The 18,247-nt window shown below is 48.1% G+C and overlaps 3 protein-coding genes across 3 annotated transcripts; all 3 read left to right on the top strand.

Moving 5' to 3' along the window:
- The first annotated feature begins 1,752 nt into the window (after positions 1-1,752).
- Positions 1,753-4,961, top strand: LOC117837232 (aldehyde oxidase GLOX). The gene has a single exon (XM_034716820.2). It carries the CDS (start codon positions 3,079-3,081, stop codon positions 4,804-4,806), a length of 1,728 nt encoding a protein of 575 aa, XP_034572711.1. The 5' UTR covers positions 1,753-3,078; the 3' UTR covers positions 4,807-4,961.
- Positions 4,962-8,298: 3,337 nt separating this feature from the next.
- On the top strand, positions 8,299-9,124 carry LOC117839249 (basic blue protein). Its single transcript, XM_034719544.2, has 2 exons — positions 8,299-8,586; positions 8,684-9,124. Exons 1-2 carry the CDS (start codon positions 8,418-8,420, stop codon positions 8,875-8,877), a joined length of 363 nt encoding a protein of 120 aa, XP_034575435.1. The 5' UTR covers positions 8,299-8,417; the 3' UTR covers positions 8,878-9,124.
- Positions 9,125-9,483: 359 nt separating this feature from the next.
- Positions 9,484-17,507, top strand: LOC117839246 (ERAD-associated E3 ubiquitin-protein ligase component HRD3). Its single transcript, XM_034719537.2, has 6 exons — positions 9,484-10,119; positions 11,475-11,966; positions 13,001-13,216; positions 14,455-14,778; positions 15,214-15,456; positions 16,931-17,507. The coding sequence occupies exons 1-6, from the start codon at positions 9,532-9,534 to the stop codon at positions 17,123-17,125; spliced, it is 2,058 nt and encodes a 685-aa protein (XP_034575428.1). The 5' UTR covers positions 9,484-9,531; the 3' UTR covers positions 17,126-17,507.
- The last annotated feature ends 740 nt before the right edge of the window (positions 17,508-18,247 follow it).

The following is an 18,247-nucleotide window of genomic DNA, read 5'->3' as shown; positions in this document are numbered from 1 at the left end:
TATGCCCATGGCACAAGCCGTCGCTTATCCAAAGCTTGATTAGTCCCTCGTCTCTAGTACCTCATTTGATTTCTTCACCCATTCTTGCCACATTGAGTTTAGATTTGCTTTGACACCAATAGTTAAATCCCATTTGAAGTCTTCTTCAAATGCTTGATTTAGGTTGATAAAAGAAACTTCCATGAATTGCAATCTTCCACTTAATAAGACCAATATGTAGATCATAAGCTCGTGTCTTTTAGCATATCCTTATGAAGTCTTGAAATTTTTCTTCTATGAATATTTCGAACTTTTCTTGATGACCCCTTTTCTTTTGGTAACACAAGCTAACAATTTGCTTGGTAAGTTATAGATCAAACTATAAAAACTCATCTCCAAGCATCATTCAACTCTTGCTTGCTGTTGTTCTTTAATTTATCTTTAAGGGATCACATACTTGCTTGCTACCTTCATTATGTGCCATATGATACTCATTCACTTGATAAGTCAATATTGCAATATGAGTATAAGAATAAACTCCTGCTCACAAACTTAGATAAACAAGTTAGTCCTTTAATTGTTTTGTCATCCAATTCACCAAAACCCACTTAGGGGCTTAGATGCACTTTCACAATTTTAATTTTTTTGGAAAATATAAAAAGAATCTAGAAACCACCCAAAGGATGAAATTTGTCTGTTTTTTTTATGATTGGATGGCCTTCCGTATTCGATTTCATTCGCAGTTTAAGTTGAAAATCATACTATCATATTGGTGGGTGGAAACTGAACTTTTTCCTAGTAACTTCTATGGAGGTGGTGAAGAAAAAAAAAGATCAATGGCATCACACAGGACATTAGTGACTTCATACCCATGGGTTTTTCCCACTCACCCATTCATGCCATAATAGACAGTGACCAAACTTTGTTGAGGTCTGCAGCGTTGTGGCAGACTAAGGATTTGGGACTAATTACTCATATCACAACAAAAAAAATTGTGCATATTGATCCTGATATTCTTTTGCCTCACCATAAGGGCACAACTTGCTCCTATGTAAGTTGTTCCTAGTCATGAAAGCTGCTTAAAAGCACAATATACATGAGCTTCACATTCTTGCTTGCTCCATAAAAAGGGAAATTTAGATCCTGTTTGGATCCGTCCTTGATTGTGGAAGATGGCTTGTAGCTTTTGAGACCGTAAGATGAACTAGCTTTAGTTATGCTAAGAGCTCATCCAGACGTTAAACTTCTCTTAGATAATTGGCTGGGTAGTCTCTGAGTTATTGCGTCCCCTCCTTTTCTTTTGGGCTTATAGCTATGTAAAAACTACTTGTAAATAGTCCGCCATTCTTTTTACTAAAAAATAGGTAAGGGCTCCCTGTCTTTCTGTAAATTAGCTAGAGCTTTTAAGCCTCAATGCATAAGTTAGCAAAAGTTAAGGTGTGATAGCATGTAGTATCACAAAAGTTGGCTTATATATTTGGATCAGGTAGAGCTTTTACTTCACAATAATCTGAGTGGATCTAAACGTGCTCTTCCATAATATCTTATGTATTCCATTAAAAAAATCTTATGTAAATACAGAGAGTACAATCTTTTTATAATACATGCAGCCGGTTTTGCTTGTCATCTAAATATTCCGGTTACTCTTTTGATTTTTTTACTTTGTTTTTTAAGCTCAAAATGTTTCATTTCGCAACGTGGAAATCGAGCTCTACTTCTTCCTGTCGTGTAGGTCTGGTCGTCTGGAAATAATCGAGACCACATAGCACTCCTGCCATAGCAATCACGGTGGGTGGTGGCACCCGTTCCCGCCTTTAAAACCAACAGGAGGTGTGATCCGAATTTCCAGCTCGGCGGGCATGGCTAGCCCGCACGGTTTGGTGAGCGCCATAAAACGCCAAGGGCCGGCACGGCGCTCGATCGCCCGTGCTCCACGGCCATCCAATCCGCCCGAGCACATCCACTGTTGGTTTTCGTCACGTTCCGCCGTTTGTTTGTTGCTAGTCCCTGCTTTTTTTTCCCAGCCACGCCGAGAACGAACCCCACGGACGAAGCCCACCATGGCATCATTGCATGCATGTACCCTGAGCACGCTCCGGCCCGAGACCCGGCAGCAGGCCGAGTACTCGACTCGATCTCCCTCTCCGCCGCATGTTGCCACATGCCAACATGCGCCGTCGTCGGGACGCGCCCCCCGGCAGCAAGGCAAGCGAGGCAAGCGACGACGTGATCTGAGCCGCCGCGCGCTTCGCCCAACCCGCGTGGCGCCTAGCTAGCTACTCAGTATATGCATGGCCTGGTGTGATGGTGGTATAGGACAGTCGCCATGGGAGTCTCCGTTTGTCTCGTCCCGTTCCTGTCACGTTGCGGAGCTTGGGGCTAGCACGACCTTTTTCTGCGAGCCTGGCTTCTCCACGGCGTTTTCGCTCGTCCCGCGACGCAAAAGGGGTTGGTTTTGTTGTTATTGTTCAGGGGTGCACGGTTGCTTCACGCATATCTAGATGGCTATAGGAGTACTTGGCTAGATCGACGAAATCCGACGTCGCGGTCTCCGAACAGTCACGCTGCGCCCGGGGGCCACCATGGATAAGGCACCACCACGTCATGCCGTGCTCTTGGATGGTTCAGCCGCGGCAGGGAAGTACGGGTACTTCCATCCGCCCTACCGACCGTCAAGAACAGGGGCGAACGGAACAGCAAAATTACCGGGCCGGCTGTTGGTCAACTCATGAAAAGATGCTGGGAAAACCAAACATCGATCATTCAACTATTCAAGAACCAATGCGCAACTTAATGCTGGGCCATCTTCACCAAATCAAAAACCGTATCAAAGAACCCAATCTGGCCAAAGCTAATCACTGGGTCGTCTGAACGAAATTCCATCCCGAAGACCTGAGCGTGCAGTAGCTGGAAGGTTTATTGTTTAACGTGTGATAATCAGGGGGCGGAAATGGCCATCAAGCCCTGTGCGCGGCTGCGTATATATACACGCTTGCTGCTCACGGCCTAGCTAAACACCAGCGCTTAGCCAAGAAACAGAATCAGAAAAGCCTGTCCCTGATTCGACGCCGCAGCATCGTGGCCATCGTTACATCCACCATGGAGCTTAGATTGGTTGGGGAGACCCGTGCTAGCCGTCGCCACCTCGTTCTCCTCCTGCTCCTAGCCTGCGCCTACGCCAGCGGCATTGCACCGGCGAGCGGCAGCGGCGGGAGGTGGGACCTCCTGCAGCGCAGCATCGGGGTGTCGGCGATGCACATGCAGCTGCTGCACAACGACCGCGTCATCATCTTCGACCGCACCGACTTCGGCCGCTCCAACCTCTCCCTCCCCGGCGGCCGCTGCCGCGTCAACCCGCGGGAGCGCGCGCTCCCCGGCGGGGACTGCACAGCGCACTCCGCCGAGTACGACGTCGCGGCCAACGCGGCGCGACCGCTCTTCGTCTTCACCGACACCTGGTGCTCCTCGGGCACCGTCGCGCCCGACGGCACGCTCGTCCAGACCGGCGGCTGGAACGACGGCTACCGCAACGCGCGCACCATGCCCGTGTGCGGCGGCAGCGACGGCAAGAGCTGCGACTGGTCCGAGAAGCAGGACGCGCTCGCCGCCAACCGGTGGTACGCCACCAACCAGATCCTCCCCGACGGCCGCGCGTTCATCATCGGTGGCCGGAGGCAGTTCAGCTACGAGTTCTACCCCAAGGCTGACCCTTCCGATACGTCTGTCATCCAGATGCCATTTTTGGTACAGACGAGGGATCCCGAGGAGAACAATCTTTATCCGTTCGTACACCTCAACATAGATGGCAACCTTTTTATCTTCGCCAAGAACCGCGCCATCCTCCTGGACTACAAGCGGAATAAGGTCGCGCGGACGTACCCCGTGCTTGCCGACGGCGACCCCAGGAACTACCCCAGCTCGGGCTCGTCGGTGCTTCTCCCGCTGAAACCCAACCCCACCGAGGCAGAGGTCCTGGTCTGCGGCGGCGCGCCATCGGGCTCCTACAACTCCACGAAGGGCAGCGCCCGCACCTTCGTTCCGGCGCTGGCGACGTGCGGGCGGATCAAGATCACCGACCCCTCGCCGGCGTGGGTCATCGAAACAATGCCGTCGCCGCGGGTGATGGGCGACATGATCCTGCTGCCGAACGGCGCGGAGGTGGCGATCATCAACGGCGCCGCGGACGGCACCGCCGGGTGGGAGGCCGCCGGCACCCCGAACTACGCGCCCGTCATCTACCGGCCCGACCGCTCGCCGGGGGACCGGTTCGAGGAGCAGGCCGCGACGGGCGTCGCTCGGCTGTACCACTCCTCGGTGGTGCTCCTCCGCGACGGCCGGCTGCTGGTGGGCGGCAGCAACCCGCACACCTACTACAACTTCAGCGGCGTGGAGTTCCCTACCGAACTCAGCCTGGAGGCCTTCTCGCCGGAGTACCTCGACCAGTCCAACGACATGCTCCGCCCCAGGATCCTTGATCCGTCCCCGGTCGGCGCGGCGTCGAGCGTGTCCTACGGCACGACGCTGAAGCTGCAGTTCTCGGTCCCGGCGTCCGCGAGGAGAAGGCGCGGCGGCGCCGGTGGATTTGGCCTCGGGGAGGTGTCGGTGACGATGTTGGCGCCGTCGTTCACGACGCACTCGTTCGCCATGAACCAGCGGCTGCTGTTCCTGGAGGTTGGCAAGACGGCGGCGGTGCGTGGGCGGGCCGGCACGTACAACGTGTCCGCTACGATGCCGGCGACGGCAGTCCTGGCGCCGCCGGGGTACTACATGGTGTTCGTGGTGAACGGGCACGTCCCCAGCGAGGGGATCTGGGTCCACATACAGTGAGAGCGATGGAGTGAAGGGGGAAAGGGGGATATAGAGAAACTCTATAGAAATTGATTGCTGAATTTCATTTGTTTCGTTCTGCCATTTCGCAGTACAGGTGTAAGACACAAAAAGTCCCTGGTAAAAAAAGGTGCTAATGGTAGCGTTGACAGTCACTGACTCACTGTGTGTTCCGGTCCTTCAGTCCTTATTGACATGAGATGAGATTGGAAAGAAAGGGAGGAGAATGTCTGTAAAGCTGGGCATCAGAGAGAGCTTCACGTGAACACTTGCACACGTGACGCGCCTCGACCGCATCTGCTCTTGGCTCTTCCGGCGTACGCGCCATGCTCCATAGTCCATGGACCGTGCAAGCGTTGGTCTGCCTGCCATGCATTCGTGCGTTCCATACGGATCGATGACCCGCTGGTACAGTAGTAGTAGACAGAGAAGAAGATGGCAGCTACGCGAGCAGGCGATGCGTTCGGTTACAAGCACTCATTCCTACTACTCCTACTGAGCCGGGAGTACGTGCGCCGTTTGCGTGAGCTCGGGCGCCGGCCGGCCGGCGGCCGGTGGGCTCGGGTGCGCGCGGAACGCGTGTGCTGACGGGACGTTGGCGCGACTGTGCGAGGACGGCGGTCGTCACGGAGGCCCCCCCGCGGTGGGCGGATCTGGGCTGAACTCAGTTGGCACAACACGAGTGCTAGGCAGCGACGCCGACAGAAGCAACGGAGTATCGCCGGCGTGCCGAGCGAGACTGGACCGCAGCCACCAGCACAAGAAGATACGCGCGGCCCGCGCCTGCCCAGTTGCATCACGAGCTTGCTGGTCATTTTCGCACGCTGTTCCATTCCAAACACGAATCATGAATCAAGCCTTCACTGACCAGGCTGTCGTTTTTTCCGCCTGTCGGACCTATTGGATGAGCATTTCCATTTGGAATTAGAGAACCGCCATAATAACTGCAGAGAATTAATTTGCGTCTCTGGCTGGCTGTTTGGAGGAGATGCTGCGTGGTCCTGCTACCGGTCCAACTGGCCCAGGCCCAGATATTGCAAATTTGCAAAGCCACATTTAAAACGGTCATTCGGATCGTTGGCACTTGGCAGAAAACACTGCCCGTGTATGATTATTCTGTTGCTAATTGCGTGCGGTTCCTTGCTTACACACATGGACCGGAGCTCAGAGTGTGCATTGATGCTTTTGTGTAGTTGTTAGATTTGTTCGCAGTGCAGAAGCGATCGAGCGAGCTACCGTTCTACGCTTTCTTTGCAACTAACTGGATGCGCCGGTGTCCTTTCTGTGTGTTGAGCAGAATTGCAGTACTAGCAGCGGCACCGCACCGCACCAGCACCACCATGCCACCAACCGATGAATGGCCCGGTAAGGATAATTAGGCCCACGCCACACGCCTCTCGCCACGACCCAATCCTGGGCCTCCTCTAGGATTGGGTATTTGGGCCTTGCACGACCGCTTCGTTCGTAGTCTCTCTATCTCGTAGGACTGAGGCAACCGAAGCAAACCAAGGAATCTGTAGCCAGGAGTCGCGCCAAACACATCCTGCAAATGTTGCGCGGGAGAACAAACAAGATTGAGCACCAAAGGTGCCTTAGGGAGCCTACCAGAGCAAGGCACATGTACACCCCGAAATGGCACGGACACAAACAGCCTAAAAGCTCATGAGGCGGCCGTCAGGGCGGCGCACCAGATAACCACCGTGTTCCAGTCCCGTCGCCAAATTCTCTGAACTGAGCCGCGACCACCTAGTTCCCTGAAACTTCACTGTACTGCGACACTGTCTTAACTTTTAAAAAAAACTGCGACACTGCCGTGCTGAGTGCTGACATCGGCATGACGAACGAAGAAAGCTTGATTGGTTTCGAAGAATCTTCAGCTCTTGGGGTTCCCTTCGTGCAGGACAAGAGAACAGCAATGTCGTCAGAGGCGGCTAAAGCAGCCGCAAGGGCAGAAAATGGCAGCGATGAAGCTACGGGGCTCACGTTCACCGATCCAAAGGTGCCCTGTGGCGTCGAGGCGGATCACGGGCTCCTCGTCCTGTTCCGACGCAATTATGGGGGCGCTCTTGTCGTGCTTCTCGCCCTTAACACTGGCCCAAATCCTGATGAGTACGCCGCGTACAACATTGTTTAGGAAGGGAGGAGAGTCTGGTCTCTGGTGTGTGCTTGAGATCCCGTCCCGTGGCCGTTGAAACGACAATCTTGGTTACATCACATGCTAGTCCAACCTTAGAACATGTCAACTTGGGACCTGAACACTCGTTCACTCAGTGTGTTTTTATCGTCTCAACACTCAATCACGCAGTCCAACCTAAAGTGACTCAAGCCTGAGAAATGAACCATTCGCTTTAGCGCCTAACTTTTTATTTCTTCTTTGGAAGGGCAAGTGGCCAAGTGGGCAACAGCTTGACAAAGTTCAGATACTACCTGAAAGTTAGCCAATGAGTGAAGTTGCCCGTGAAGAATGTTTCAGACATAACACATTACTATATTCTAAATTTCGCATTACGCTAACTAATTAGGGAAGTTGGCCATTTTTCTTCAGAGGAAACAAGTGCAGATTGCCGAGGAACCACTTGCATTTTCACAGTGAATTTGCGCAACTTGCACTGTGCTTGCATTCTCGGGCATTTCACAGTGAATTTTCGGGTATTTCAAGAGATTTTGCCGAATTGCGCTTGCGTGCTTTGACAAAAGCAGCTGGATCAATAGTAAAAGCAACTGATGGAACTCACAGGCTGACATGTAGGCAGCCGCTGTTTATTCATCCTCTGCATGCCTGCATGGCTGCATTGGTCTCTTGAGTTTGTGTCTGAACCCAGGCACATCAATGTTCATGACATACTACGGTGACAACTGAACTGAGCAGCTCGAAAACGATGGCACCTTCCTTGCGAAATGAAAGTATGACAATTTCACAGGCAGTGATTTGTGACGCGGCCAAGTCTGACAAAGACCTGAGTTTGGCCCTTGCCTTTCAGTCCCTACCCGATGAACAAAACAACCTGGCAACACTCGTCAATCCAGTGCACATGTTCGCCGTTTCCCGGTACAGTTTTTTTTTTGGGCGCCTGTGATGACTCCCTATATTTCACCAGTCTAGCTAAAATTGCATGGTCCAGTACAATGGCAGTACTAGTGTCACAAAGATTGCCGGGCATGGGCGTGCTCATGTATGGATGCCGAAAGCCCGTTAAACGATAAGAACAGCGAGTGAGTTATGAATTTTCATGGCTGCATATAGAAGTGGCAGGAACATGAACTGAAAGAAATATTCCTTGCAGGACCATGAACTGAAAGAAGTATTCCTTGAAAGGCTCAGCTCGGTCCCCAGCTTTTGTGAAAGCGCATTCCATGCGCGCCGTGGGGCATTCGGTACAACCACCATCGCATTTTGGGTGTAACCGGAGTAATTTTATCGGACTCTTGATTGGATCCAGGTTGCTGGCTGGCCCTTTCCTCGCTCCTATAAAGAGCAGACGGACTTCTCGCTGGCCTCCACAGCAGCTCAAACTCAAAGCAGCGGCGCAGCTCTCTGCTCCACGTCCTCTTCACCTTCTACTACACAGGCCGCAGGCGCAGATAAACCAACAACGCAGAAGCGAAGCGCCATGGCTCAGGGAAGGTGCAGTGCGGCGTCGAGGTGCCTCGCCCTCGGCGGCCTGCTCGCCGCGTGCCTCCTCCTCGGCGCCGCCGACGCGGCCACGCACAGGGTCGACTGGTCCTTCAACGCGGACAGCTGGTCCAGGGGCAAGAGCTTCCGCGCTGGGGACGTCCTCGGTGAGTGGCCAAGCTAGCCAGACTGCTATCTCATCGTCCGCGGCGAGGTTTGGTGAGATCTCCAAACTCTCATGGCTTTCTTTTTTCCTGCGTGCAGAGTTCAACTACGACCCCTCCCTGCACAACGTGGTGGCCGTGGACGCCGGCGGCTACTACGGCTGCAGCTCCTCCGGCAGGGCCTACGGCTCGGGGAGCGACCGCATCACGCTCGGCCCCGGGACCAACTACTTCATCTGCAGCCTCAACGGGCACTGCGGGATGGGGATGAAGATGGCCGCCAACGCCAGCTGAGGTCCTTAGGCTGGTTGCAGCAGGGGGACACTGAGTGCTGTGGCATGCTGGCATCCGTGGTCCGATCGTGAAGGAACTCAATCGTGTGGCAGCGCACGCCCTGCGTCACTGTGTGGATACGTGCCGATACAAGTTTTCATGCGTTATCTATGTGTGGAGTGGTAGGTGAGGCATGATGTGTGTATGGTTACTGGCCGATACTCAGCTTTATTGTTTGTTCGAAGCAGTAGCCTCTTTTGTTTGTTCATTCATCGTGACTTTGCATGCAAACCCCATTGAAACGGTGGCGCGTGATAAAATGCTGGATTGTGCAGAAATTTTAAACTCAAAGCAAATTGTGCACAGTTCAGAAAGGAAAAAAAAAAGACCCAAATTGTGAATACACAACACGCATCGGTGTCAATTGTCAAACGAGCCAGCCCAAACCACAGTCGGTAGAACTCCATCGGGATTGGGCCCACTTAAGGCCCAAAACGCCCCAGCCAATCACATAGCAGAGACACGTCCCATCTCCACGTCACCGCCAAAAATGTGAATCCAGAAGCCGTCCGCTCGGCTGGCCCACCTGTCAGACACGCGGCTCCCCGCTCCTAATTCCCAACCCAACTCCACTGGACAACGGGGGTGGGATCTCGTCGACTCGTGCCTTCCCCGATGGCTCGCTTCCTCCTCCACCGCCCTCTCCTCCTCCTCGCCGCCATCTCCGTCGCCATCGTCGCATCTCTCGCCCGCCCAGCCGCCGCTGTGCGCCCCTTCGTGCTGGTCCTCTCCGTCGACGACTTCCTCAAGGACTCCTCGGCGCACCCCTCCCTGCCCTCCGCCGACTCCGCCGGCGCCGACGCCGACGCCGACGAGTGGGACGACTTCGCCGACGACTCGCCCGGCGCGGACCCGCTCCTCTCCCCTTCATCCTGGGTTCCCCTCCTCGACCCCGCCAGCTCTCCCCCCTCGGGCGATGAGCCGGACTCGCCGGCCGACTCGCTCTTCGTCGCGGGCGCCCGCGCCATGCTCTCCGCGGCGTCCGAGGGGGATGACGCGGCTTTCATCACGGCCGCCGCGCAGATCGAGGCCGCGGCCACGGCGGGGCACCCGGGCGCCCAGTCCGCGCTCGCGTTCCTCTCTGGCGCCGGGATGACGCGCCCGGCGTCCCGATCGCGCGCGTTCCTGCTGCACAAGTTCGCTGCTGACGCGGGAGATCTTCAGTCTAAGATGGCCATCGCGTACTCCTACTTCCGCCAGGAGGTGAGGCGGTCAGACCCGTTTGCTTCTACTCATTCGTACACACTGCGTATTCTCATGGGGGTGGGGTGTCCGAGTGATCTCAGTTAGGTTAGTTAGCGCACTTGGAGAATTGAGAACGAATTCTCGTCAGATGTTAGCTTTCGTTCGTTGGGGTAGATTAAACTCGCGAAGGTTTAGTTCCTTGGGGTAATTAGGCCCTACTCCCTCCGTTTCAAATCACAAGTCATTCCAACTTGGAGAGTCAAACCATTTTATGTTTGACCAAAATTATAGAGAGGATCATAAAGGTTTATGGCACCGAATAGATATACTATGAAAATATATTTAATAAATTATTTAATGGTACTTATTTGGTATCATGAATAAACAACAACAACAACATAGCCTTTCAGTCCTAAGCAAGTTGGGGTAGGCAATTTGGTATCATGAATGTTAGTACTTTATTATATAAACTTTGTCAAACTTGAGATGCTTTGACTCTCTAAGAAAGTTGGAATGGCTGATAATTTGGAACGGAGGGAGTACTATAGTTGCAAATTGTTTTATTTTCTACACATAGTCATACCTACTGTAATTTGGTGTAGGCTTTACTATTGTTTGGTGGTAGATATTGCAAGTCCACTTCTTCCCCAATGTGTAGTGTGATTTTCATTTTTACTGCAACATATTTTTGCAATTTTGGCACGAAAACACTTGATCATACATAATCAAATTCCCCTCTTTATCCTCCCACTGTTCCAGAGTTTATGCAATGGTAGGGCTACCAACTTTTGTCTGAAAGTAATGCATTCCATGAAACCAAGCCATCTTAGAAGGTGGAGGTTATTTAAGCAGCAATAATCAAGTTTATGATATTATCATTTTTTTTTGTGTTGATACTGTGAGTAGTTTGCTTTTATTTCATGCCTGTAAGGCATGCTGTAATTGCTTATACCTTTCTATCCTGTATCCTGACAGTGGATCTTAATTGTTGTGTTCTCTTTTCATTAAATAGAATCCAAGTAGTCTTCTTTTTTTGCTCTTTTTTAGCAAGTATGGAATTATCCTCTAGAGAATTAGTTATGCTCCCTGACCAAACTTCTAATTCTTTTTGGTTGCTTGCATGTATCGCGCAATCTGCGATAAGCTTAAGTTCATTTACAAAAAGTAGGATTTGCTCAAATTTGATTCAGCTATAATTTGTCAGCAATCCACAAGGCTTACCATTTTCTGATTGTTTCTGCCCTTGTATTGATTGCGTATGGTACACTAGTTATTCTAACCTAATTATCACCATGGAGCTTGTTCTTTTCAGATCATATTCGTGGTGTTTGTTAAACTAGATTCCTGCCAAATCCTAACATTGTTTTTTTCAGATGTATGAAGAAGCTGTTACACTATATGCTGAACTTGCAGAAGCTGCCCTAACAAGCTCCTTGATATCAAAAGAGCCACCAGTGATTGAACCAATCCGCCTCCACAGTGGGACTGAAGAAAACAAAGAGGCCTTGAGGAAGTCCCGGGGTGAGGATGATGAGGATTTTCAAATCACAGAGTACCAGGCACAGCGAGGCAATGCTGGTGCCATGTACAAATTAGGGCTTTTGTATTACTATGGACTCCGAGGGCTCCGACGTGATTATAGAAAAGCATTTCATTGGTTTTCAAAGGCTGTTGAGAAAGGCGACACACGAGCAATGGAGGTTCTGGGTGAGATCTATGCTAGAGGTGCTGGAGTGGAAAGGAACTATACTGAAGCTTACAAGTGGTTGGCACTTGCTGCAAAGCAGCCGCATTACTCAGCCTACAATGGATTGGGTTATCTATATGTCAAAGGATACGGGGTGGAGAAAAAAAACTTGACAAAGGTAATTATGTGGTAGACTTTGGATATAATTGCATATCTGTAGCATAATGTAATTACTGACATTAGAAAGCTTAAAAATGCTGCGGAACTAAATGTTTTACATAATTAAAATTCACTCTAGCTTCTGTCATTTTGTAATGGTTATGGTATTTTCTAGACGGCTAGCTTTATCTATAGCTTATTTTGATAGATAGTGCTGTTGTTCATGGAGGAACTTAAATGAGTGGCTTGGTAATAATAGCAATCTTGATCCCTTGTTCCACAAGTTGGCATGGAGCTTCAAAGATGAAACATGTTAACATCACAATAAATAATTGTTACGAAGTAATTTGAGTAACATTGTATTTTTTTCTTGTTTAATCTACGTGTTATATCCAGCTTCCATAGTTTTCAACCAATCCTAGTGAGGAAGCATGTATTCTTAAGAGAAATGTCATGGTCCACATTTTTGAGCTTGGCAAACAGATTGTCGAGCATCTTCTTCACGTCCACGGCGGAAATTGACTCACCCATGGATCGAGAGCATCTCTGACACCAAAGATGATAGGGTTAGTTGATGGGAACAGGATAGCAAAAGATGGAGCTAGTTTGCCCTTGCTAGAGGCTCTGAACAGCTATTTAGATGGATTGGTGTATTGTTTGAAATTAAATATATTTACGAGATAACTTTTATTGGTTAGTCCTGCCACCACTAATTGTGTACCATTTTTATCATGAGATTTGCCAAATTTGATGGTAATTCGACAAGCAAACACCAATTGCATGGGACATGGTCCACTGCATATTGAATTTTATGGTGTGCAATCTGAAAACAAGATTTGAAGGGAAAGTAGAGAAGTGGGTGGCATCTCTTGTGGATTTTTTCCAAGACAGACATATAACCACTTTTTTTCAAACAAAAGAAAGAACTGCATCATATACTACTATACTATGTCTGACAACGGAGGCGCAGATATAAAAAGTAAAAAAGATATTCTCCAATAATCTAAATACTCATAAACTTTAAGGAACTTACCATTCTTTTTGTTGTTGCAGGCAAGGGAATATTTTAAACTTGCAGCTGACAATAAGGAAGCTGGGGGACATTATAACCTTGGTGTGTTGTATCTTAAAGGTATTGGTGTAAAGAGGGATATTATAGAAGCATGCAATCATTTGCTTCAAGCAGTTAATGCTGGGCAACCAAAAGCTATTTATCAGGTGGCGAAATTGTTCCAGAAAGGCATTGGTCTTAAGAGGAATCTCCATATGGTAAATGACTTAGCTCCTGTGATGTTTTAGTTGGTTAAATGAAGTAGGATGCTCCATGAGCATTATGGGGTCAGATCATCATGATCTCTGTTAAAAGGGCTTTAGGTAGAAATTTGGTTCCTGAGTTTTATGAAACTTAAAATGTGCAATGTTGTGAGCTGACTTCTTCACATTATCTTGTTGGTCTTCTTGATTGATCCTTTTATTCTGACTCAGCGTAGGAACCATTTACTTGCATTTATTTATGTGCAGTGTTATAAGCATGCAGACATGGTTTTCCATAAAACATAGCATCAAGTGACAATTCAGTGGGAACAACATACTGTCTCTAGAGAAAATGTTGAAGTGAATGAATAAAGTAAAACAAAAACAAAATCGGTGTCTAACCATAGGTATAAAACATAAATATAATGTACAAAATTACATGTGTAGCGATGTTATCCATAAAAGCATGGAAAGTTAAAGCCAAACAATAATTGTGTATGTTCGTCCTTTCTCATCCATGAGGAGAATCCAGGTTTGCAGCTCTTTACTTTTTCTTCTTAATAACACAACTCGCCTTGTCTGAACTGTTTGTGTAGATGTCTCAGTCCGGTATAAATAATTCAAAACCTAGACATATTTGCAAGCATCGTTATTTGCTTCCTGCCAAGACTGCAGCAGCCCAGTGACTTCTTGGTGATGCTATAGCTGACGGTCTGACAGATGCAACCTATCTGCTCTATTAACACTAAATGACACTAATCGTTAAAATACCATGGTAGATGTGCAGAATTTTTGTCTCATGCATGCCCATTGGCCATATAGGCACACCCACCCACTTCTGCTGACATGTGCCTTTTTTCCCTAACTATTTCTCTTGAATGAATGTTGATTCTTTCACCAGGCTGCACTAAAACCCTTGCCTGTATTTTCTGTTTTTGTTTTTTATCTTGCTAAATTGAATGTGTCTTTGCATTCATATCGCTATATCGTTATACTATCTCTGTTCCAACATGTAAGGTGTTTTAGTTTTGTCCTAAGTCAAAACATCTCTACCTTTGCCAAAGTTTTTATAAAAGTATATTAATGCCTATAACATTTAGGAAGCATGCAATTATTTAAGAATGGATGGAGTATGCAATGTTTGATTCTTTTGGTACTAATCTTATCAGTGTTTCAAATAGGGGAAATAAAAATTTATTAAATAATAACTCCAGTTGTCTCAGCTACTCATTGTAGGGTCTTTCCTGTTTCAGGCAACGATGCTGTACAAGTCTGTTGCTGAGAGAGGACCCTGGAGTTCACTATCTAGATGGGCTCTGGAATCTTATTTGAAAGGCGATTTGGGGAAAGCGTTGCTCCTATATTCCAGAATGGCAGATCTTGGATACGAGGTTGCACAGAGTAATGCTGCCTGGATTCTGGATAGGTATGGTGATCAAAGTATTTGCATGGGAGAATCTGGTTTCTGCACAGACATGGAAAGACATCTTCGTTCACATGCTTTGTGGTGGCAAGCATCTGAGCAGGGTAATGAGCATGCTGCTTTATTGATTGGTGATGCCTACTACTATGGTCGGGTATGCATTACAGTCCCCTGACTTGCTAAAATACATAAAGTTGGTTCTGGCTTGTGATACAATTTTGAGTCCATATGTTGTCCTATTGGGTTTTTCAGATGATCACAGTTTTCCACCTGGTATCTTAAACAGGTTCACATATTTTTTTAAAATATATATTTCCATAGACACTACTTTTTGTTGAAGGGGTGGTTCTCACTATTGGTTTACCTGTTAACATGACCCTTGTGTATTAATATCACAAACATTATTTGAAATGTGATTAATAATATATCATTTTGACATTACGAATTTTAGAAATAATTTGGAACAATATAAAATACCTTGTTCCTTTGCCAAATTATGCATTTCAACATACATGTTTTGTTAGGACGATTTCAAAAGGAAACTAAACATCAATGCGACATCACGTGTACCTGTATTTCTCTGTTACAGGGCGTAGCAAGGGATTATGAACGTGCAGCAGAAGCATATATGCATGCTCAGTCACAGTCTAATGCTCAGGCCATGTTTAACCTTGGCTACATGCATGAGCATGGTCACGGACTTCCCCTTGATTTGCACTTGGCAAAAAGATATTATGATCAAGCTGTTGCGGTGGATTCAGCTGCTAAGCTCCCTGTCATGCTTGCTCTTACAAGTTTATGGCTAAGGAAGAACTATGCTGACAGTTTTTTGGTAAGACTTTGTCCTCTATAGTATGTGTCATGGAGTTCCTGGTTTCATATACGATATATATATGCCTTTCACTCTTAAGTCTTACTTATATTAAGTTCCATTCTAATTTGAATTTGACTTGGGATACCTTATATTGTGCTTTATGATTGTCCTCGAAGCCTATGAAATCAATGTTTGTGCATAGATTCAGCTCTTTCCTGGATACCTTGATGGTTGTTGACCAGTTCCCAGTGATAATTTGTTTAAATTGTATTAAATGAACTCTGGCCTGAGTCCCTTAAAAAGGTTGGTTGGTAAAGCTGTCTGGGTTCATTTGGAGTTGTCAAATGTCATTATTACAAAAAAAAAAAGGTCGCTTCAAGTTGGACCATCTTTCTGAACATACTGATGTTAAACACACCGATGATAGATATAGTCTTGCCTGGCCTGGATTTGCACAATTACAAGAAGCTGGTTAACACCAGTTTCACATACATACCTGGATATTGTGAATGTGTTTCCCCCCTGTTTGACAGTTTCTTCTGATTTTATTTCGTTTAGCATCTTTGCCTTTGTGCTCCAGTTTCCAGTACTCAAAATGATTCAAGACAGTAACCCTTGAGGCCTGGATTGGGTAGTTAGGACTTTTAGCATAGTCCAAGGGGATTGAGCCTTCTATCCAAACAAACAATAGTGTTGATGCCTTGCAGAGGTGCCTTTTACAGAGTCTTTAATTGATGAACTATGACGATTTTGTGAACAAATAGCTCGTTTGTGTATTGGAGTTGGTGAAAACATATGGATAAGAAAGATGGCTTGTAAGCTAATATGGCAGACCAGAAAAACTTTGATCCCCGTATTTGGAAGGGTCAAAATGCTAGTCTTTGCTAATTCCAAGTACACTATATGTAGCACACCTTATTACTACCTCTGTTGACGTTCGTTAGTTCATTTTTGAGCTAACCATCCTCATATATTAGAGGATGGAGGGAGTAGCAATTTAGATTGTCTGGGAATTTTTTTACACTAGGGTTGGAAGTTATTTCTAAAGCAACCAAGTAAATTTTGGAGAACATTGTGTGTGAACCAGTTGGGCTAGTTGTTCAGGTTTTTTTGCTAGTTTCCCTATTAACCGTGAAGCTGTAAGGTTTTTAGGCCTGGTTTCCCTTGTAAACTTGGTCAACTCTATTTTTCAGTAGTGCAATGCAGGAACTCCCTGCCCTTTGAAAGTTTTTTTAAAGAAAAAACCCAAGAAGCACGAACTCATGAATTTAGTTTTTCTTTTTCAAGTATGGCATATGACATGTTGGATATGTTTAAGCCCAATACACTGCATGGAAAAGGATGCTGGGTGCCTAGTTTCTGATGTGCGTTTGATGTGTTTTGTAGTCTTTTAGTGATGGCATGTGATTGGTTGTAGTATTTGTGCTTGTTAGCATATTGGCAATTGTTTTTTATTCTTGCAGTACTCAGCAAAGAATTTCCAAAATTTCAGGTTCGTTTTATTGATTCACTGCCGGAGATATATCCCGTCGTTGAGGAATGGGTGGAGGATGTTCTCATGGATGAAGGGAATGCAACAATATTGACTCTCTTCGCTTGCCTTGTAACTGTCCTGTACTTGCGAGAGCGTCAACGGCGTCAGGTGGCTGCGGCCAACCCCCAACAACCTGATGGTGCACCTATGTAATGCCGGTTTACATCATGATGCGAGGTTCCTGTTGACGTGATTGCCTGAGGTACATACAACGGTTTCTTCTCATTCAGAGATCTGAAGTTTTGATGAATATCTTAAAGGATTGCGAAACAACAGTGCACATAATGGAGTTGTGGATCACCTCCAACATCTAGTGGCATTTTCCCAGGGATTTCGGGTTGTAAAATGTTAGCTTCTTGACATCACTTTGTGTACACTAGAATTGATTAGGGTAAAGACTGAATCAGACATGAAAGCTGCTGGAAACTACGATGATGATGTGCTTCCAGGCTTCACCTCACAAGACTGACAAAGCTATGCTTGTAAAGGGCGACAATTCCTGAAAACTGTCTTCTTAGAAATATTGCCTTTTGTATATCACAATTGTTCAAAAGTAGGATTAGTTTTTCTCTTGTGCATGGACATCGAATTTCGACATACGCGAGAAAGGTGTGCATATCTGGAACAGGCAACTGTGCCATGATCGGCTAACTTTGGTAGGTCTCAACCGGCTTCATCACCAGCTTCCAGTGAAGCCCTACCAGAAAACGGCTTCATCGGAGAAGCCCCGGATTTTACGGCTTCATCAGAGAAGCCCCGGATTTTGCGGTCACTGGAGCTGATCGATGGAGCAGGAGCCAAAAATATTGGCTTCCCGCGGCTCCGCCCCTTTCGCTGGGCCACTATTCCAAATTTGCCCAGGGAGACGGGCGAGGTGGCCGGCGGGTGAGGCGGGGCTCGAGGTGGATGACGGCGGGGGCGAAGCGGGTGCGGTGGTCGACGGCGGCAGATGCGAGGCGGGGGCGGAGGTCGACGGCGGCGCGGATGAGGAGGGGATGGAGGTCGACGGCGGCGGGGCGACGGCGTGGGCCCCGGGGAGAGGCGGCCAGCAGCAAGCGCGGAGGGCGCGGTGGCGAGGCGCGGCCCGCGGGGGAGAGGCCGGCCGGCGGCAAGCGCAGGGGCGCGGCGTGGAGGCCGCCGCCGGCCGGCGCCAGGGGAGCGGCCTCGTCGGGCAGGAGCCTGCGATGGTAGGAAAGAAAGAAAAAGATAGGAAGGAGACCGGATAAGGTGGAGGAGATAAGGTTGAAAAGGGATGAAAAATTCTGTTAAAAAAGA

This window comes from Setaria viridis, chromosome 9, assembly GCF_005286985.2.
Source record: "Setaria viridis chromosome 9, Setaria_viridis_v4.0, whole genome shotgun sequence".
NCBI classification, from domain to species: domain Eukaryota; kingdom Viridiplantae; phylum Streptophyta; class Magnoliopsida; order Poales; family Poaceae; genus Setaria; species Setaria viridis.
This window is presented reverse-complemented; position numbering and strand designations above follow the sequence as displayed.

What these genes read in the sequence shown, in the direction of transcription:
- LOC117837232 (XM_034716820.2), top strand. Translation starts at nt 3,079, where the DNA reads ATGGAGCTTAGATTGGTTGGGGAGACCCGTGCTAGCCGTCGCCACCTC.
- LOC117839249 (XM_034719544.2), top strand. Translation starts at nt 8,418, where the DNA reads ATGGCTCAGGGAAGGTGCAGTGCGGCGTCGAGGTGCCTCGCCCTCGGC. An exon ending in CCGCGCTGGGGACGTCCTCG is followed by an intron (nt 8,587 to 8,683) that starts GTGAGTGGCCAA and finishes TCCTGCGTGCAG; the next exon opens with AGTTCAACTACGACCCCTCC.
- LOC117839246 (XM_034719537.2), top strand. Translation starts at nt 9,532, where the DNA reads ATGGCTCGCTTCCTCCTCCACCGCCCTCTCCTCCTCCTCGCCGCCATC. An exon ending in TTAAGAGGAATCTCCATATG is followed by an intron (nt 13,217 to 14,454) that starts GTAAATGACTTA and finishes TTCCTGTTTCAG; the next exon opens with GCAACGATGCTGTACAAGTC. An exon ending in ACTATGCTGACAGTTTTTTG is followed by an intron (nt 15,457 to 16,930) that starts GTAAGACTTTGT and finishes CCAAAATTTCAG; the next exon opens with GTTCGTTTTATTGATTCACT.